This window comes from Penicillium macrosclerotiorum, assembly GCF_028827735.1.
Source record: "Penicillium macrosclerotiorum strain IBT 26536 chromosome Unknown utg000003l_segment0_segment0, whole genome shotgun sequence".
NCBI lineage: Eukaryota > Fungi > Ascomycota > Eurotiomycetes > Eurotiales > Aspergillaceae > Penicillium > Penicillium macrosclerotiorum.
In genome coordinates, this window is record NW_026643083.1 from 4,234,301 (window position 1) to 4,254,856 (window position 20,556).

Consider the following 20,556-nt stretch of genomic DNA (forward strand, 5'->3'; position numbering starts at 1 on the left):
TCAATGTTGCTGCGGAAGAAAAACAATCGCAAAACCACCAACACGGCCTGTCATGTGATGACGTACCACCCCACGTGTCTTTATCGAAGCTCTCGCATCCCGCGATTGATGGGCTCGATTGATTGATATCAACACCATACAAGTCAATTCGGAACCTCGCACCCACCATGTCCATGTCGGGTCTTGCGCCCTCAAATGTGGTCATTATACACCCGGATCTAGGTATCGGCGGTGCAGAGCGACTCATCATCGATGCTGCGCTCGCCTTGCAGAGTCGCGGCCACCGCGTGACGATCTACACCTCGCACCGCGACAAGTCGCACTGCTTCGAGGAGGCACGCGATGGCACTCTAGATGTTCGCGTCCGTGGCAACACGATTTTCCCTGCCCATGTATTTGGGCGGCTTCATATTCTCATGGCCGCTTTGCGCCAGCTCCATTTGACCGTTTCGTTGTTAATCGAGCTTGGCTCGAGAAATAAGCCTAGCCCAACCACGAAGAAGAACAAGACAACGGGCGATGATGACGATCGCGATGATATCTTCATTGTTGATCAGCTTCCGGCCTGCGTGCCGATTCTCAAAACCTTCGGTCAACCCCACAAGTCCCGACTTCAACGCATCCTATTCTACTGCCATTTCCCCGATCAATTGCTTGCGCGACGAGACGAGCGAAACCTAATCATCCGGTTGACGAAACTTATCTACCGGTTCCCTTTTGATTGGTTTGAGGGTTGGGCTATGAGCGCGTCCGATCGGGTGGTTGCGAATTCAAATTTCTCTAAGGGTGTCGTACGCGATGTATTCGGATCGGAGCGACTGGGCGACGTCGAAGTTGTCTATCCCTGCGTGGACACGACTCCTTCTGCGGTACCTTCTGAGCAAGAGATTGGTGATGCACTCTGGGGTGGCAAGAAGATCCTGCTGAGTATCAACCGCTTCGAGCGGAAAAAGGACATGGCTTTGGCTATCCGCGCCTATTACGGACTGGGCAAAGAAAAGAGAGTTGGGACTCGGTTGGTAATTGCTGGTAAGGAATCTTTTTTATTTTTTTATCCTTTTATCCAGAGGGCTTATTCCGTTCCTTTCACCTAGGCGGTTACGACAATCGTGTTCAGGAAAACTTTCAATACCACCAGGAACTTGATAACCTAGCGACCAGTCTCGGACTGAAAACAGCAACATCAAAGACTGTGGTATCTGCGCTCTCCATCCCTGATGAGATCGACGTACTCTTCCTCCTCTCCGTGCCTACTACCTTTAAAAATACTCTACTCGCCCAGTCAAAGCTTCTGCTTTATACTCCGATCAACGAACATTTTGGAATCGTTCCTGTGGAAGCGATGCTGGCAGGGCTTCCTGTACTGGCCTCAAATACTGGTGGTCCATTAGAGACAATTGTTGAAGGCAAAACCGGCTGGCTCCGTGATGCACATGCTGATAGCGAATGGACGGCGGTCATGGATAAAGTTCTTTATGGGATGAGCCAGGCAGAGGTTGATCAAATGGCTGCTGCTGGCAAGGCTCGCGCAGAACGAGAATTTTCGTTGACAGCAATGGGTGGTAGACTGGAGGACGAGATCTCGACGATGCTCGCTACTGAAAGACGCCCCTTCCACGGATGGCAGCAAGTTACCCTCGCGCTGGCTCTTTTTGGATCTTTCCTGGCCGTGGCTACTTCATTTTTGCTTCGCTCGTTAGAAATCATATAATTTCGAAATTAATACCCTCCTAGTTTTTCGTTTTCACCATCTTCCACTCTTTCGTGTTTCTGTTTGTAGATACCGATAAGGGTCACCTGACGACGTGACGTCGCGTATCTTCAACTCCGCGCCCCTCGTGTCTCCGCCATCTTTTCAAAATGCCCGATGTGATTGACTTGATCTCGTCAGATCCGCCTCTCCCGGAGAGAGCGCGACCACAGCGTGCACCGGTGCCGTCGCGTCAGGTACCTGCGCGTCCTTCAGCTAACTCGAGGCTGATTTCATCCGACTCAATTGACGTCTCGGTATTCAACTACGATGATTTTCTTGATAAGCCCCCAAAAAAGCGAAGAGTCGGCAATGATAATCGGCCTCACCTGAGAAAGGCAGCCACGGCGCATGATGCAACTGGCCAGAATCCTAGTCATTCCTTTCTTTTCTCCGACGACGATTTCGCCCTGCCACCATCGAATCATGCCGCCCTCAAAAAGCGGCCTGAATATAACTTTGATGCGGAGGAGCTAGATCCAATCTTATTCACATCTTCAGCACCAGAACCCTCCTCAAAATACAAGCTCCTTGGACTGTACAAATCGAAAGAAGCTCAACCCAACGTCATTACCCTCGACGATGACAATGAAGATATCCGGAACCCCTCCCAGAATGTGAATATCAGTCATGCAAGACAAGAAGATATAGAGGAGTTTAGCGACCCGTTTTTGATACCTGGATTTGCTGATGAGTTTGGGCAATCACCACCCAGGAATTCTGCAACCAACTTGGGATTTTCCAGCAAAACAGCGGCATTGCTTGCTGAACTGAATGCAACTACCAAGGATAACAAAAGCCGAACTATAACTAAAGGCGTGTCACATTCTCGACGAAACAAATGTGCTATGGTTGATCTGTCTGCTGACGAGCTGGACGAACCGGCCGAGTCGCGACGCCCGGCTAAGAAGTCGGGCAAGCTTACAGCCGAGGAAAAGGACGCACGGACGAAGGCGCGGGCGGAGGCGAAGGCACAAAAGGACCACGAGAAACAGCTTGAAAAGGAACGGAAGCAAAGGCTCAAAGAAGAGAAGGCAAAGCAGAAGCAATTGGCAGCAGATATTTCCGAGGTCAATAAACTCAAAGTTGACAAGAAGGACTCTACTCAAGAGATGATTCTCGATATCTCATGTTCCTTGGAAGAAAGCAAGGTGGGGAACCAGACTGTGGAATTTATGAAGCGTCTTGGTGTCGAATACAGTTTCTTCACCGGGCCAGTCACAAATATGGTCAAGTGGCGCCGAAAAATGAACGCAAAATATAACGAAGCAGCTGGTCATTGGGAGCCGTGCGCATTTCATATCGCGGAAGAAAAGCATGTATTATGTTTGATGCCGGCACAGGACTTCGTGGACATGGTGATAGCAGGCTCAGACAGCGAGGAAAGAGAGTCGTTGGAAATCCATGTTCTCAAAATCAAGAGTGCCTATCCTGACTGCACAATCATCTATCTTATCGAGGGGCTCACAGCATGGATGCGCAAGAACAGAAACTCACGGAATAGAGCTTATCAAGCGGAGGTATTGAGTCAGTACGAGCCAGCACCAACGCAAAGCTCTACAGCACCCCGTGGCCGAGGGCGGAAACCCAAGAACAAACCGGAGACCACACCACCTGTTGATGACGATGTAGTTGAAGATGCCCTTCTTGCACTTCAAGTGATCCATTCGTGTCTCATACACCATACCAACGCGCCACCCGAATCCGCGGAATGGATCAAAAACTTCACGGAGCACGTCTCTACAATCCCGTATCGGCGTGAACGAATGGAAGGCAACGATGCTGCTTTCTGCATGGATGTAGGCCAAGTCAGGACCGGCGAAGACAAGCTTGATACCTTTATCAAAATGCTCCAGGAAATCAACCGAGTCACTGCCTCGATGGCATATGGGATTTCGGGGCAGTACTCCTGTGTAACGGATTTGGTTCGTGGCATGCGCATGCATGGGCCCACGATGTTAGAAGATGTTCGGGTAAGTATTCCGAGTCCAGCCGTCATTCCTCAACGCATACAATTTTTCCCCATGGGACGCAAATTCAGATCTTCAGTTTACTAAGAGGATGTCTACAGAAATCTGCCAACAGGAATGGAGGACTGACTGATTCGCGTGTGGGCCCTGCCGCCAGTAAACGATTGCACAAAGTGTTTACAGGGCTTGACCCAAACTCAACAGACGTGTAGCTGTGGGATGCGGGTTGCCGGGGCTGCCATTGGTCCATAATCCTTTTCTTTGGCAACCTTCACATATTGCTATTTGCATAGAACGTAGCTAGATCGCATACCTAGATCCAATCATATACGTCTCCAGCAAAGCCCTGACGGGCACAGGACTCTTCCACATTATGTATATTCACGTTTAGTGTCACCGGAATCTGTTATTTTCCACCAACAAAGGTTCAGCGATCACAATTTGGCTGCCTGCTCGGGGCATTTTCGTAAAATTTGTGGACCCTTTGCTTGGGTCAACCTGCGTGGCCGCCATTTGCCGAGTACCCGGCTAAGCTTGCCCAGACAAAGCTTGGCCTTGGTAGGGCTGTAGGGCTTACGAGGTTGAGGGCCCCCGGACCCACCAGCAGGGGAAGGCGTACTGTTGCGAGCATGGCAACCACCCGGCTTTTCCGCCGGGTTTTCTTCGTCTATTTTATCTGATCGATCTGATTGATTTGATCGATAAAGAGCCACTTTGTCACATTCTGTTGCATGTGAAGGGAACTCGCATCGCAAGCATGGCTTTTTCCAGGCTGACCCTCAGCCCAATGCTGATATTGTCCACGGCTCTGTTGGTCATTTCGGCTTTCAATTATGGCTTTAGCGATCAGGCTTTCGCCTCGTGCCAGGCAATGGACTCGTTCGAGCGCCAATTCGGTGTCTATCATGAATCCACAAATACCTGGAAGTTACAGCCGCTGTTCACCTCGCTGTACAACAGCTTGAAGGCCGGTGGGCAGATTATCGGTAGGTCTCCGTTTTTCAATTGACAGTAGTCTGGTTCACCTAAGATACTTTTTTGACACATTTAGCTACTATTAGGGGTATTCTTTGGTGGCTATGTCAGCAACAAATACGGGCGAAGAATGTGTATATCTCTGATGAGTGTGTACGCACTGGGCAGTGCTTCTGTGGTCATCAGCTCCAAGACAGATGTTCAGATCCAAGCCGGCAGAGCTTTGCATTGTAGGTGGACGTTATTCATGGACGCTCTGATGCAGCTCGGCTGACAATATGCGCGAAAGATATCTACCTTGGTATGCAAATGGCAGTGATTCCAACCACTTTAACTGAGCTTGCCCCAGCCAAGGTGCGCGGTGGTATGGGAGTATTGTACTGGCTCAGCATCAAGGTCGGCGGACTTGTGGTGACCTCCATCACACGGGGCACTGAAAAGATAGGGACTAATGCTGCTTGGAGAATCCCCTTTGGCCTTATACTGGTCGTCCCCTTCATGATCAGCTGGTCCATCTGGTTTATCCCCGAAACACCGCGTTGGCTTCTCCTCCGGGATCGCCACGATGAGGCTCTGGTGTCTCTTAAGAGACTCAAGCCGAAAACTGCATCCGAGGAAGATATCAGATATGAATTTGAGATCTTATCCCAGAAAGTCTCTCGTCAACTTGAAAAAAAGCGATTCGGTGACCTGTTCACGCCGCAAAACCGACAACGCACATTTGTTGTGGCCGCTGCCAATTTTTTCCAACAGGCCACAGGGCAAGCATTTGCCTCGCAGTACGGAACTCTCTTCGTGAAGCAGCTCAAATCTATCAACCCTTTCAGCGTCACGCTTGGGACGAATGCGATTGACATCGGTGCTATTTGCATTTCGGCATCACTGATCGACCAAGTTGGGCGCAGGTAAGTCAAAAATGACGAAAATGAGAATTTAATGCAAATTGGCTTCTCTAGGTTAGTACTAGAGCTGACGAGACCTAGAATGCTGTTCCATGTTAGTTCCACATTTCAGACCGCATCATTGATGACCATGGGTGCCCTCGGCACTGCAGATTCGAGTAATGTGGCCGCCAAGCAAGGCATTGTCGCTATGCTTATGCTGTACAGCTTCAGCTGGTCTCTTGGCTGGGCACCTCTCGTTTACGTTCTTGGAGCGGAGCTTCCGTCCTCTCCTCTGCGTGAAATGACCCTGCAGATCGCATATTTTGTCAAACTTGTCACTGAGTATGTACACGACTTTGCCTGACTGCTCGCATTTTGTCTTTAATATGTTCCCTCTGTGCTAATGATGAACCTGATAGGTTTGCCGTGACTTTCTCTTATCCATACATGGAGACCGCCGACACCCCCGGTCACGTTGACCTCGGCGGTAAACTTGGCTTTATCTATGGGTCTCTCTCAGCAGTTGCTATTCTCTTCGGGTACTTTTTCATTCCAGAGACTAGGCGTCTGGAGCTGGAGGATATTGATAGAAAGTTTGACCTCCCTGGCGACAACTCTTTGAAATCTATCGAAGAACCAGCTGCTACTGAAGAAACGACCATCACGAAATTGTGAAACAGAGGACAGCAAGGCTTAGACATATGTATATATGCATACAGTTCAGAATGGAATTCAGTCTTTCTCATACACCGGAGGGAAAGGGGGGTGATGAGCATCTTTATCCTTATCCTGTTCTACAATCTACCCGATTGTCCTAGATCTCAAACTTCACTGCACTACAAAAATATACCGAAATGTAAATCAACGAGTTGATTCTTTATATGCCCGCTCTATCGCCAACTATGCACCAAATATCCATCATAAAGAACTGCGCCAGAAAACAGCAATCAAAATCCAAAGCTAGACAACAATCCCTCGCCGCTTCCATCCCTTCCAAGCAAACCCCCAGACGCCAATGGCGACCCACACGCTAACCGTACAGCCGGCAGCCCAGAAGCCATAGCATCTCCAACCATGGCATTGCCCATCAGGAGTGCCAGTGCCAGCATCGACGGCATTTTGATAGGCGCTGGAGTAAACTACTCCCCAAAGGGCAGCCCCGAGCGCGGGCATCATCGCAACAATGCCCCAATTCGTGGCAAAGTTTTCAACGCCCCACACGACAGAAATGATAATTGGAGTCAAAGAGAATGCACTGCCGTAGCCGAATCCTACGAGGGCAGTGGTGAGGTGGAAGGTTGATGGCTCCTGAAGTGGGATTGGGGATGCGAGAATAAGGTAACCGAGGGAAAGGAGGAAAGCCGAAGGGAGAAGGAATGTCATACGAGACAGGGTTAGACGGCTGTGTGCACTTGCTGGTGCTGGGAATCGGGAATGCGCTTCCTCTGGTATTGGAGGGAACAGATGAGTCGCAGGAGGAGCGAAGAAGTCGGAAAGAGAGCCAGTGAGGAGGCGGGCAATGGTCGAGGTCAATGCAACAGTGGTGACATGGGTGGAAGGGGAGGCCAGCAGGTGGAGATGCACCTGCAGTATACGAACGTGGCGTAAGGGTTGGGATGATAGTACCCAGCTATTGTGATTAGGGTTAGGTCTCGAGTTCAAGCAGTGAACCAGTATTGAAAATACTCACATTGTTGATATAGGATTCTCCGGGACCTGTTACCAGGAAGAAGCCTGCTGCTAGCCACCACATTGTCGGGTCTTGTAGAAAGACCCGCGTCTCGTAATTGAGCAACCAATTCTTCTTCCGGCGTTCTTCTTCTTCCCGTTCCTTCTCACGTCTCCTTTGCCGCCGTTCCTCTTCTGAGATGGTCATGGAGTCTTCATCATTGGCATTGGAGGCAAAGGTGCCATATTCGACTTCAGGTCTGATTTCAGCCCGTGGCCGGAAGAAATCACTCTCCTCAAGCAACCCACTTCGCTCCAGCTCCTCGACAGTCTCGTCGATATATCTCTCTTCTTCATCATCATCAACTATACGCAATGTAAATGTGCCAATTATTCCGATGCCCAGCAACAGAAAAGCGAGAAATAGGAAATATCGGTATACATCCACATCGCCAGGGCTGCCATCCGGATTGCGTTCATATAGAAGATACGTTCCGACCTGTCCCTGCCACATCCCACTGAGACCAAAGGCTGCAATGGGAACTGCCAGCATGATCCCCTTGTGTTTTCCTCGGCCATAATTCTTGGCGCACGTTGCAACAGCGGCGAGATACATACAGCTCGTACCCATGCCAATAGCAATGAACGCCACAACCATCACCCAGAACGGCCAGCCCGACCCGCCAGCGTCCGGCGGAGGTCCGCTCTTGTAGGCGAACGCGGCTAGGAGATAGCCCAATCCAAATACCAACCCCGAGAATAAGGACAATGGGGAAGGACTATATCGATCGCAGAGATACCCGAATAGCGGGACCAACAAGTACATGGCGATCTCTGCTGCAATAGAGACGGCGTTGACTTGAAGTTGGGTGTACCGAAGCCGGGTCAGCAGGAGATGCCCGTATAGGGAGAACGCGGTGATGCTACCTGCCCCAAGGCTGTGAGGGAAGTTAGATAGGTAAGCGGGCACGGAAGATGATAGAATTAAGCGACACTTACCAAGTTATGATTCCCCAGATAAAGCTGACCACCCGAATTACTTCTTTACGGATCTTCTTCCGGTCTCGCTCGACAATTCCATCCACCACGTCACTTAAGAGCCCATCTTCGCTCAGCGCGCCACGCCCTGTATCGCCTGAAAGTCGGGAGCGATGCGACACTGGTCTCGAGAACCGGCGGAAGCCTTGGCTTGGTAGTTCATTATCCGAATTTCCGTCTCTGTCTTGGAGTAGCGGTCGGTTCGTATCGAAGTCACGCTTATCGATGGACTGGTTTGCACTGCCCTTGAAGGCGGGCATTGTTATGTATATAGCTAGGACTCGCTGAAGAATTGGCAATCGGTCGGCTAGGCTGAAATAAAGATAATTTCGAGGTTTTTTGGGTTCTTATGAGTGAGAACCAGCGGGGTTAGGTGATTCAGCGGTGTCAACTTCGTAGACGGAGCTCGTCTGGGTGGATCAGTTGCTCTGTTGTCACAGCTCCACCCCACGTCATTAGGCTTCAGCACGAGCTCATTCTGAGAATGGTTGCAAATATCGAAAGAGGATGAGGGAAGGATGGCAGGGAAGTGCGCCTGTCAGACTGTGAGGGTTAAAGAGTGCGACTAAGAGCACCCTTGGGTGTACAACTCATCTAGCGCCGCAACCAAAGGCGGAGTAGAGCGGAGAGGAGCTGACTCGCACTGGCTTATCGCCAGCACGTGACATCTACCGAGGTTGCACCATTCCGATTAGATCTACTTGGCTGGAGTGCCACACACCACCAAGTACGTGAATAAGCCGACAATGAAAATCAAGAGTATCGAGTCATTGAAAACAAAATACACTACAAACTCAAAAATTTATTGTCTAATCCTAAGGAATATCATGTACAACACCATGGGGTTGGTACCAACCCCTACAAATTGTGGCCTAGCCTGGAAGATCATTCAAAACAACCCGGTAGGGGTATTATCAATAAAACAAGACCGAGAAGTGAACTGATGAAGAGGGAATCAAATGGGCTTAACTCATACACATGGTCATAAGAAGGAAGTTCACAAGGGATATTGAAGAGGTGAAATGAAAAGGAGCAAGAAGAAAAGAACAGAAAAAGAAAATCAGCCGGGCTCTAAATGCATCCAGGCGTTGACAAGGGTCATTGAAGCGTCCGTGAAGCTCGTTAGTCGTAGTGCGCGGCGTGGGGAGAGCACGGCAGCTCCAGAAGATGAAAACGCAAGTTCAGGGTAAAGAATTAACAATTTAACTCCGAAGGGTGGGAATAGATCGTCTATCCCTGGACGCCATGGTGTGGTGAGAACGCCGGGTGATGAAAATCAGGAAACGGAACGCAAGAAAGAGGTTTTCTCAGAAACTGACTTCGCCAATATCAGTCTCCACGATACTTTCATCCCAGTATTGATCAGAAGGTAATTCACGGACGGCAGGCTGGGAGCCTAATGCAATGGCCTCGCCTTCACCGCGTTCAACAAACTCGTCCTGAGTGATCTCTTTCATGATACGCTGGAAATACATTCGCAACGTGCGAAGACCACGCAAGTATCCACGATCAATATCCTGAGGATAGTGTGGTGGGCAAGGTGTGTCGGGGGGTAGCTCATCTTCGCCAGTGACACAATTGGCGAAGTCAACGATCTTCAGCTGGACATCGACATTGTTATGGCCATCATCAGACACCCGGCGCCGTGGGGCAGGCCGGTCGCCCGATGTGTGACTAGGGGTTTGTGGCGGAGTCAAGGGAGTTGCCTGTTCCCCGTCGTACAGAATTAGGAGGCTGCTCGCATATAAACGGTATCGATCCAGCTTCCTAATCATGTGCTCCAGGAGAGAAAGTTTTTCCAATATAACGGGAATTTTCTTGGCCACGCTAGCATAGCTAACCCCGTCGTAGAGAAATCGGGTGAGTGCATCCTGAAACTCGCGTCCAGACTTCAAGTCTCGTCCAAAATACTTGTCTTCGAAAAGGTACTCTTGCTTCTTGACATTCCAGGCTTGCATGCCACAAAGACGAACACCCAGCTGTCGGGAAGTAGTAGACTGGCACTTTCGCCTCTGAGACTTCTTCTTTTTCTCAGTAGCCTCGATGCCATACTGTCGAGTACCCATCTTGAGGTCGAGCACGCATGGCTTGTTCATCCCAGCAGTAAGATCCTCCAGGAGCAGGAAAAATTGGACACGTTCATCTTTCCGCAGCTGCGCCTCTTTGGGGTTGCTGGGCAGATGAGCCCCCACCTCTTGATCGATTCCGGGCCGGGGAAGGAGTTCAGACAGCTTACGAGGGGCTGCCATTCTACCTGCATGTGCCTCGCCGGAGGATGTGCTTTCTGAGGGGGATTTTGAGAGCCTATTCGGAGGGGCATGCTCATGTGGAACAGGTGCATCGCCTTCCATAGAAAAGATCTCATCTTCCCGGTCACCGCCATATCCTTCGTCATCGAAAAACATCAGGTCACCAGTATTGTGGGAATTCAAGCTTCCTCGGCGTTGAAGACCACCACCAGAGTGCCGCCTTCGTACTTGTTGGCCACTATTAAGAGAATTAGATCGATTGATCTGGTCAACTGTTTTGACTTTTGCGAGACGATTTTCATCCAGTGCAGTGGATGCTGATGAGGATAGAGTCGGTCCCTCCTTAGATGAGTGCTGAATGTCCATTGCATTTGTTTGCAAAGCCTCAACCCTATCCAGGGGAGAAGGGCGAATGCTGGAAGCGTGGTCTTCTGAGTAGTTTCCACGGCGACGGGGGATGTCAGATGTTGCTCTTGGCAAATGAATGTGTCCACGAGGATGGCGGCGATGGTGGTGAATAGCTGGTGGGCTAAAAACCTCTCGTAGCACCTGCTCCTGGAGTTTCCGGTTGACAGTGGTAGCACCCCAGATCTTGGCGCGCTTTCTCAACTCCGAGGGATCCGAGTCAGTGGATAGTTTACCCAGGCCATCGGCGGAGCGCGGTCGGTCCATAATTGGATCAGGGGCAAGTCGGGAGGTTTGAAATCGCTTGGGAGGAGAGAAAAGATCCGCCGGAATGATGTGACGGTTGTTCTCCAGGATAACCTTGGGGATCACGCCAGTCACCTGCTTTTGGCTAACAATCCGCTGAGGTTCTGGCGCATCAAGAGAATGAGACTTCATCGAAAAAGTTCCACTGGAGTGTCCCGGTTCAGAAATATTGGTCCCCGTGTGTTCAATATGATTTTTGGAGCGTTTTGAAGTCTTAGAGAAAGTCACGTTGAGGACTCCAATATACCTGTCCTCGATCAAATTAGCATGTTGTCACAAGATTGAGACACAACAGTCGGCCTCTGAGACAACTCGATCTGAGATAGTACGCGCGGAAGCGAATACTAACGTACCTAGGAAGAAACACAAGCATATCAGGGTGCCTCCTTTCAATGCGCTCGTAGAACTCGTTTTCTCGGTTATTTAATTGTTTACACACCGCACGCCTGGAGAAGCGAAATACAGTCGTGTGGCCACCAACTTGATGCCGGTAAGGTTTCAGTTCCACAGCGCCTAGAGGTCCAGCAGTCTTGCGTTTGGGTGGTAATCGTGGCCGCTGAGTAGGAGTCGCGGTCGGAGTCAATTCAGCATCATCAGTCAAGCTGGATTCTTCGTGAAGCGAATGGCCGCTTTCATCCGCTGACACAGCTTCGGATTCGCAAGTGGAATCATAACTGCGTTCAGAGATGGCGCTTAAGGATTTGTCCGCACCCTCAGCAGGCGGTCTGATATCTCCAAGTTCACCATGCAGGACCTTGCTCTCATTCTTAGATCGGAAGGATATATCGACATGGCCGACATTCTGTTCCGGTGAAGGGCTACGTTCTTGGGGCACCAACATCAGCTCATGGCCCTTCTCCAACTGCACTGATTGTGTGCTTCGTGAATCTGCCGCCAAGGGCTCAGAGACGTCAATGTCTTCAGGTACGGTAACACGTTCATGAGGAAAGTAAACTGCAGAAGAAATCTGCTCATTCTCTTCTTCATCATCTTCAGATTGCGCGGATCCCCGCCGCTCTCTTCCTTCCTCATCGAGAGAGCTAAAAGATTCGTGAAATCGTTCAACATGGGCCTCTTTCTGAAAATAGTCGCGGCCGCGTTCGGCATATTGAGTCGGAATACTCTTGGAAAAGGACGATCCACGCCCTCCACCAGGAGTGAGATGAAAATTACGGATCTCCTCCAGAAGGCTGCGTGGGAGTGCTGGAGGGTGGCGCTTGAGCGGCTCCTCTTGTTCCGCCTGCTGGGTCGTCTCAGTCGACTGTTGTGATTCAAAGCTAGGCCCTTCGCCTAACATGGGGAGCGAAATGCTTTTTCGGATCAACCCTTCCTCCTCCGACGCCAGACGTGCTACTTGGGGTTCGAGATCCATGCCACGATCCTTGGAGTCCGGATGCTCATCGTGATGCTTCCCCCGATCTTCCCATCGCTTGCGATCAGGTGAGGTGGTGGTATTTTCTTTAAATAAACCCAAGTAGTGACTGGACTTACGACTGCGCACATGAGAAGCAGGCTCGACGTTGCTGAGATCTGCCTCAATTGAGCTGTCCATGCGGCTGCGACGCCCCCTGCTTGAGCTTCGCTCCAGTCCGATACTCCGTGAAGGGTCCGCGCGTGTGTAAGAGACCCCCTCGGAATTCACCATCGGCCAGTCCGGGCCAGACGTTGGCGTCAAAGTCTGGGGAGACTCGGAGACATCATCTAGCACCGATGGAAGAAGACTGCGTTCAGCCAGAGCGTTTTGTGAGCCACCGGGCTTCGTACCTGTTTCTTCCAGTGTCCCTAGATGTACAGATTGGGCCCCAGCTTCCGCCTGGTCTATCACCGGGTCTGCAGACGAGATGGACGAACGGAGCAAAGAGAGACGAGGAGCATCCGGGGGAGAGAAAAGAGGTGGGGAACGCAATGGAAAGTGTCTGTGGACGTCAACCTCCATGTGGGAAGAGTCGACGTGTGAATGGTGGGGAGAGACCTTGGATCGCGGACTGGGAGACCTGGACACCTCATCCAGGTCAGAGGTCAGATTGACCGGGCGCTCATTGTCCGGGGCTTTGTCGGGGGGGAATTGTGGGGTATTGGCGCCGCTGTCCGAGGTAATATAATGGGTTGCAAAGATGCTATCTCGCTCGGACAGTTGTGGGCTGTGGAAAGAGTCCGGACGGGCGAATTTCTCCAGCGGGATCGTCGGCGTCCTTTTTAGGGCGAACGAGGATGCAGGTTGGGACCATCGATGGGTAGCCGTGGGGGATTCCGCGCGCGATGGGGATGGCGCCTGTTGAGCCCCCTGGGACAAGTGTTGGTCCTGCGACAAGTGGTGACGTGGGATGGGCCAAGCTCTGTCGGCCGCCTTCGAGCAATCATGATGGGCGGGCGCGGCAGGTGTCACCAGGGGGTCAGGCAAGGTGTCTTCGGGAGCGGGCGGCGGATTTGACATGGAGAGGACATTGGTCAGGCCTGCACGGTCGGAATGGAAGGGAAGCGGAGCTGGCGGTGGTTGGTGATTGGGGTCGGGGTGGGAAGGGGGAAGGGGGAGGATTGGACGCGGCTGGGCGAGACAAAGCAGGCACTGGCGTCACGGCGACGAACAGAAGCAAGTTAGTGGAGAAGACGATTGGAAAGCGCAGAGTGCTGCTGGCAGGCTCAAGCAGGAGGACATTTCGAGACGCCGGGGACCACGTTCAGCGAGGGAGGGATCTTACAGGTGGAAGACCTGACCGCAAATCGTTCGGGTCGCCGGGATCAGAGAGGCTCGGACGCTTCTGGAGGAGATAAAAGGATGAGCGAACCTAAATGGCGTTTGGGCCAGGCGGGTTGCACAGTGACGCCGATCGCCGTCACCGCCTTCGAGTACGGGGGGGATTCAAAGGATTCAAAGAGACCTGGTTGTACGGATTTGCACTGAACGGAGCCGTCAACTTGGAACTCCTGGACTTGAATGCCCGGCAAAGGATGGACAAACCCCTCACCGCCTATCTCGGGTGCTCCGCCTTGTTCTCCGCCCATCTGCTCCGTATTCAGACGAGGCCAGGAGGTCAGCATCGGTCACCGGTGGTATTATTCAGACAATACATGAGAGGAGCTTCTACATAGTGGCCACGAAGGATACCATAGGCCAGAGGGCTCGGCATGATTCCTTCAAGGAAGATCCAAGGGCCCTGACTCTCCGTTTTGTGCTGCCTCTTATCTTGATAGTTCTATACCTCCCAGTACCTCCGAGTACTCTGGTGCACTTTCCACTATCTCCACCATGACAATAGCGGTCTATTCTGCCTGTCAGGTTCCCCCCTATCTTGAGCTGCATGATCCTTTACTACGATTGGCCCCCTTTAACTAAGTTGAATGGTTTCTTTTTGTTTCTTACAGGTGGAGACAAGCTGGGGGGATCCAGTCGAGAAGACTATCTTGGCGAGTCCGAGGAGAAGTAGAAGCAGTACGGATGACACAAGGCAATGAAAGATTGATAGGTCCCGACCAAGCCGATAAGAGTCACAGACAGGAGAGGGGTGAAAAAGAAAGAGCAAAAGGTCGGAGATGGCCGGGCAGAGAATGAGTGACAGGACCAGCTGGGGCCCGAACATACGGCAGAACCAAGCATTCCATCCCAGAGAGCTTCATGCCTACCAGCATGCCCGGTCGTAAATCGAGCATTCTGATCCCAACCAACGGAGATCTGGTTAGTTACTCTATTGATGAGGATAGACTTTGTGGCAAGAGAAAAGGTATGCTATTATATATCGACTGGTCCCATTTCATCACCACAGTAGACGCCTATCACCTGCTTAGCCTTTCTATGACATAGCACTGGCTTGTATGATACTACGTTATCCTATACCTGAACAAAAAGGGGTACCCAAACCCCCTCGAGGAACACAGAATTTTGAATAATCGACAAAGATTGTTCCCATCTTATCAAGAGGCAGTAGTACAGTCGAATACTAAGGACTGGTGACTGTGAGGGTACTTAGAGGGCTCCTCTGAACAAATCGTGATCGATAGCACTCTTCCTTCCAGATCAACTCGCTGGGCACCGCCTTGACTAGTCTTCTTATCAGAGCCCTCTCGATAAGCTTCCAAGTTTCAGGCTGTGATCATCCAATGATTACCAACGTCGAAGCGGGGAGGATGGCTGTCATCACTCGATGACCAACCCCATTAAAGTCAACATGCCCTTCAGCATTTCCGTATTCTGTCATTTTCACAGACCGTTCTCTTTCTTAATTGTGATCGATCATAGATCAAATTACAGGAGATCCATCGACGACCGAATTTGTCCTCTATACTTGGCGGGGTTTATGTTCTCATGTCTCCAACAAAGGTCCAAGCGCCAGATATCCTAGGCGTCGGCCGAAACTACAAAATGCAAATACTTGATGAGCTATCTTCATATCCTCTTCTCTATACATCCCAACAGGTTTCTGCCAGCCCCAGTCGGTAGGCGTGGTGTGATCGGCTCAGTGTGATGAACATCGTCTTAACGCCCAACGGGAGGCGCCGAGCGGGCCCTCGTCCAACCAGCGTCGCGGGTCATGTGAAGTAGATGCATTAGGCCCTGACAGGACCAATCCAACGACCAGCTTCCCCAGTAAACCTCCCCCCTTGAAACCCACTCAGGCTGCTCTATTTCACAGAGCTCTCTGTCCTAGCCTTTTATGGAGCCATTTGAATCTCCACTTAGGCGGTTGACCGTCTTCGGACCCCCCTCATCACACGCACCACATCCCCCGAAACATCTTGTACAGAATGGAATCTTTCTCTCTCCCTAATCCAATCTGCCAGGACCTGTCGCCTACCTTTATAGGGCCGCTCAATCTTTGTCTAGCCCTGAGCTACCTACTGATGGCCAGGGAATATGAGTTGAGATTCACTGGTTGACTCTGCGACATCAGCTCCAGCCAACGATTTCCTTCCAGTATTGACACACATATTGAGCTGAAGACTCTAAGAACCCAGACACTCTTGTTCAAATTTCCAAAAACAAGGTATCGGAAAAGGGAAAGTAGCGATCTCGAGCTTGAATATGAGTCAACCTTCGCAGCTCGAGACGTCAGTGAAACGAAATCATCGATATTCGTTCATCGCGACCCCTTTGGAGATGCATCCTCCACAATTCCCACGAGATCCATTATCACCCCCGCCACTTCCCACGGAACCGCATCCCTCAGCTCATCCATCTGTATCGGAACAATTTGTTCCGTTGAAGAGACAGCCAATGGACCATAAAGGCGAACAGCAACAACCGATCCGATATGAGCCAAGTGAAAAAGAGCGACGTTTACAAGAAGAAGACATCATCCCGACATTCTCTAGATATCCACCACCAGAGCAGCACCCTGCTTATTCTGCTCCTTTTGCCAACAGCTCTCCCATCGCTCAATCTCCGCATTGCCCTTCTCACGTAATGCGTTCTCCGCAATATGTTCAAAGGGTTCAGTCCATGCAATGTGTTTCACCAAGTCATTCAGCACAGTATGCTCCCCAAAGCGCCCCGTCTCTTCAACATGCATACACTATGCCTTCCATGACGTCTCCCGAATCTTCGTACGCGAAACAAGATCACCAAGTTGTTCAACGATGCAATACTTTCTCTATCGAACCAGATTCCAATCCACTACAATCACCGACAGTATCTTATCAACATACGCGAGCTCCTGCAGCAACTTCAATAACAACCCCGGCGCCGCCTCATATAGATGATCTGGGCGCCTTTCACCAGCCCGGGCAAATAATGCATCCAGATCAGGAAGTCCAGGGGGGAACATGGACTCATGGACTATGTGATTGCTCGGGTATTGGGACTTGTTGCATGGGATTGGTGTGTCCATGCATCCTGTACGGAAAGACGCAACATCGTCTCTCTATGAAATCACGAAAGGAAGACCCGACCAACATGCTCGGATATGATACATGTAATGGATCCTGTACGGCAATGGGGCTTCTGTGTGGATGTCAATGTATGTCGCATAGCTCTCTCTCTCATCGGCCGCGCCGAATTGGCTCCATGTACTGACCACGTCCCACAATCATAGGGCTTCTCGCGACCATTCAGCGCACCCGGACGAGGAAGGCGTACGGAATTCATGGAAATGTGGCTTCGGACTGTCTTCGAGGCACCTGCTGTACTTGCTGTACTTTGATACAGGACGAAAAGGAGATTCTGAAGCGCGAGGAGAAACGGGATCGTGCGGCTCGAGAACGAGGCACAGTTCTGCTCTCGCAATATACGACTCCGGGGAAGATGACCTTTGCCCCACCACCGAAATGAGACATTGATTGGACATTCCAGAGCGAATTCGCATGGGGCATGTAGTATATAGCATATATAGTTTAGCATTGATTTTTGTATTTTTAATGAAGCACTTTCGGTATCGTTGACTCTCGAATCGCAATCGATAAGGAATGATGGAATAATGCACGAGTGACTGGCTCCAAAAAGAAGATACTGTCATACCCCCGCACGATTTTTCCTATGTATCAACTTGAAGTAATGGCCGAGCCTGCGGTGGCGATCACGCTGGAAGGCCCAGTACCAAGGCCCATTGCAGATCGGTAGCCGGGGACCAGACTCTCGGGCTGACCGGTGCGACTAGTCATAACATCGGACATGGTACGAGGTGTATGACCTCACTGGCATTTAGTATGAGAATCGGATTATCGTTCTAATCCAAGAGAATGATGCAAGCAAAAGTGCGTATCTTGATTTTTCAATAGTCTACAATATTGTAACTTCAAAGAAAGGGGATCCACAAGCGCCTGGTCGCGTGGTACCACAATGGGAGCAGTTAACCCCTTGAAAGAGTTCCCTCGCTTTTCGATTAATGATTCTTGCAAGTAAAAACCACTGGGCCTGAAAGACTATTTTGCGGGTGAACTAGCAGAACCCAAATAGCTTGGAGGATCAAGTGCTCCAGGATGGCTGGGGCAATTCTCAACAACCAGGGATCTCCATTTTGACAGATGGTCTTAGCATTGCTGCTTGCGATAAGTCATGCATCTTTCGAGTACAAAGGAAGCCTGCACTTGTGTAATCATAGGATCGCGCGATCGGACGAACCAGATTGTCGGACTCTTCACGATCTACTATGGCGTCACCTTGCGAGTGCGATCCTTCCACGAATTGGCAGCGCGGATCGTGAAATTGGACCAATATCTGCCATCTCGCACATCATGAGCATGGCACTAGGCACGGAAGTATGCAAGGCCATGTACGAAGGGTCCCTAGTATACGGCTTGACAGTCGCCGCAAGTGATGTATCTGTTTCCTGAGGGTGGAGCTCGGGAAGTTAACTAGCTTTCCCCCAAACTTTGCACCGCCTCTTGGCCTGACCAGGCAAATTGTGGGTGGCAGCTTGACTTAGCCGCGCTGAAGATCACTGGCTATGACCACTTTCTGGATGTAAGGGTGCGACAGGTCTGTTTACCTCCCACTCCCAGTGGCACCGGATGGCATAGTAACACCGATGAATTCCGAGTCGTTGATTGGGTGTCGACTATGGGAAAAACAACTTTGAGACCTATCTAGATAGTCCGAAGTGCACTATTTCCTGGGGTGGCAGCTTTTATTTCACACTCATATATGGAGCTGGTGGACTGCATCCAGGGGGATGGTTATTAGTCGTTGTCACTCTTTCCCTTCATTCACGAGCTTTATAAAAATCGCCATTGAGCGGCAGTCACCCTCTCGTTTCTCCAGCATCCGGCCAGTATGTCGACGGTTTCGCAGAACAAGACGGGATACGACCACGACAATCTTCGCCATGTGGTCATTACAGCAACCTGTTTCGCTTTTATTTTGTCTACCACGGCTGTAGCTTTCCGAATTCTTTCGCGAAAGGTCAATGGGACGGGTCTTTTTATCGACGATTTCTTCATGATTTCTGCGCTGGTGAGGTTGCCTCGTATGTTATCTGTGTAGGGGAGACGATGGTACACTAACTTTGTGAAGGTCTTCGAATGGGGTATTTCGATAGCAGGTGTCGTCTGTAAGAATCCAGAGATTAAGAAGCATATTTGTTTGTTATTGGTCAATATTTTGATTTCCAATAGTGCTTTATAATGGACTTGGAACACACATCGTCTACGTTAAGCCCGAGCAGCTCACGGTATACCTGAAGGTAAGAATAATCTACCTCAGCACCCCTCTATTGAGCTAAAGAAGTTTCTGACTTTGGGCCAGACTCTCTTCACCGGTTCCATTCTCTATACTCTCTGCATTGCTTCGATCAAACTGTCTATCCTCATGCTCTACCGACGACTCTTCCCCGTCAAGGCGATGAACATTGGGGTCAAGATCGTATCCAGCATCGTTGTTCTTTGGGCAGCCTGTGGTATCTTGGCCGGCTGTTTTACTTGCATCCCTACCAAGAAGCTCTGGAGTCCCGAGGTACCGGGTGGCTGTATGGACCTGGGCAAGTTCTATTACGGTCTGCAGATTCCCAACATTGCTACCGACGCGATCATCCTGTTCATGCCTATGCATACCGTTTGGGGCCTGCCCATTTCTCGGGCACAGAAGGTGGGCCTGTCGGCTATCTTCGTTGTGGGCTTTTTGTAGGGCTCCTAGTCGCAATCCTCTATCGACTTGTCTTAATAACATAATATAGGACTTTGATCTTCGACATAATCCGTTTGGTGGCCTTGATCGATCTCTCAAAATCGGGCGATGATATTACTTGTACGTCCTTAAGACTTCGTCAAGGCTGAAACATGTATGATACAACTATACTGACTAGTAGCAGACAACCAAGTCAACTCCAGCGTGTGGACCTGCATCGAGCCTGCAGTTGGTATTGTGGCGGCTTGCCTGTCAAACATGCGGCCTATCTTCAAGCTCATGCACCGCAAATTCTGGCTTCGCTATATCGGGTCGACTGCCCACACCAGCCAGCAGGACATGATTACAACGGGGCCCACCGACCAACATGAAAAGCCTGAGTGGACTCGGGACACTCCCAGTCCGAATGGAGACACTCTACACTCTCATTCCGACTCCCAGTCTCGGTCACCTAAGCAGTGCTCTGTTTGATCATGTTGATTCGTGTCTGGGTGATACTCATATCCATATTCACAAGCGCGGAATTCATACTGCAAATTTTTCAATATAAGAGAGTTGGTGCTTCCTTGTTTGGCGGGCGATATATATATGCTATCACATACGTACCTCCTAGTTCTTTACGCTCGCTAACTAATCACCTCTATTTCGTACAAGATGTACTTTATAATAATGGTTTTTTTTTCAATCAAAGTCAATTCATACTTCTAGTCGCTATACCTTCCTCACTTCAATACCAAGCGGAGTTGGTACGCATTTGAAG

The 20,556-nt window shown here is 50.4% G+C and overlaps 7 protein-coding genes across 7 annotated transcripts; 4 read left to right on the top strand and 3 right to left on the bottom strand.

Annotated features, from left to right (window-relative positions):
• Positions 1–167: 167 nt before the first annotated feature.
• N7462_004422 (GDP-Man:Man(1)GlcNAc(2)-PP-dolichol alpha-1,3-mannosyltransferase) lies at positions 168–1,711 on the top strand (the record flags this gene model as incomplete). The annotated part of the gene is made up of 2 exons (XM_057076148.1): positions 168–1,029; positions 1,095–1,711. 2 exons carry the CDS (start codon positions 168–170, stop codon positions 1,709–1,711), a joined length of 1,479 nt encoding a protein of 492 aa, XP_056935653.1.
• Positions 1,712–1,860: 149 nt separating this feature from the next.
• Positions 1,861–3,932, top strand: N7462_004423 (uncharacterized protein; the record flags this gene model as incomplete). The annotated part of the gene is made up of 2 exons (XM_057076149.1): positions 1,861–3,723; positions 3,822–3,932. The coding sequence occupies 2 exons, from the start codon at positions 1,861–1,863 to the stop codon at positions 3,930–3,932; spliced, it is 1,974 nt and encodes a 657-aa protein (XP_056935654.1).
• A 659-nt stretch (positions 3,933–4,591) lies between these two features.
• On the top strand, positions 4,592–6,254 carry N7462_004424 (general substrate transporter; the record flags this gene model as incomplete). The annotated part of the gene is made up of 6 exons (XM_057076150.1): positions 4,592–4,706; positions 4,772–4,848; positions 4,930–4,996; positions 5,045–5,600; positions 5,679–5,921; positions 5,999–6,254. 6 exons carry the CDS (start codon positions 4,592–4,594, stop codon positions 6,252–6,254), a joined length of 1,314 nt encoding a protein of 437 aa, XP_056935655.1.
• Positions 6,255–6,539: 285 nt separating this feature from the next.
• On the bottom strand, positions 6,540–8,545 carry N7462_004425 (MFS transporter; the record flags this gene model as incomplete). The annotated part of the gene is made up of 3 exons (XM_057076151.1): positions 6,540–7,163; positions 7,270–8,185; positions 8,247–8,545. The coding sequence occupies 3 exons, from the start codon at positions 8,543–8,545 to the stop codon at positions 6,540–6,542; spliced, it is 1,839 nt and encodes a 612-aa protein (XP_056935656.1).
• A 1,047-nt stretch (positions 8,546–9,592) lies between these two features.
• Positions 9,593–13,679, bottom strand: N7462_004426 (inositol polyphosphate kinase KCS1; the record flags this gene model as incomplete). The annotated part of the gene is made up of 2 exons (XM_057076152.1): positions 9,593–11,492; positions 11,599–13,679. The coding sequence occupies 2 exons, from the start codon at positions 13,677–13,679 to the stop codon at positions 9,593–9,595; spliced, it is 3,981 nt and encodes a 1,326-aa protein (XP_056935657.1).
• Positions 13,680–16,548: 2,869 nt separating this feature from the next.
• N7462_004427 (uncharacterized protein) lies at positions 16,549–16,749 on the bottom strand (the record flags this gene model as incomplete). Its single annotated transcript, XM_057076153.1, has 1 exon — positions 16,549–16,749. The coding sequence occupies one exon, from the start codon at positions 16,747–16,749 to the stop codon at positions 16,549–16,551; it is 201 nt and encodes a 66-aa protein (XP_056935658.1).
• Positions 16,750–18,947: 2,198 nt separating this feature from the next.
• Positions 18,948–20,267, top strand: N7462_004428 (uncharacterized protein; the record flags this gene model as incomplete). The annotated part of the gene is made up of 6 exons (XM_057076154.1): positions 18,948–19,127; positions 19,188–19,224; positions 19,289–19,356; positions 19,419–19,792; positions 19,846–19,916; positions 19,981–20,267. The coding sequence occupies 6 exons, from the start codon at positions 18,948–18,950 to the stop codon at positions 20,265–20,267; spliced, it is 1,017 nt and encodes a 338-aa protein (XP_056935659.1).
• Positions 20,268–20,556: the final 289 nt, after the last annotated feature.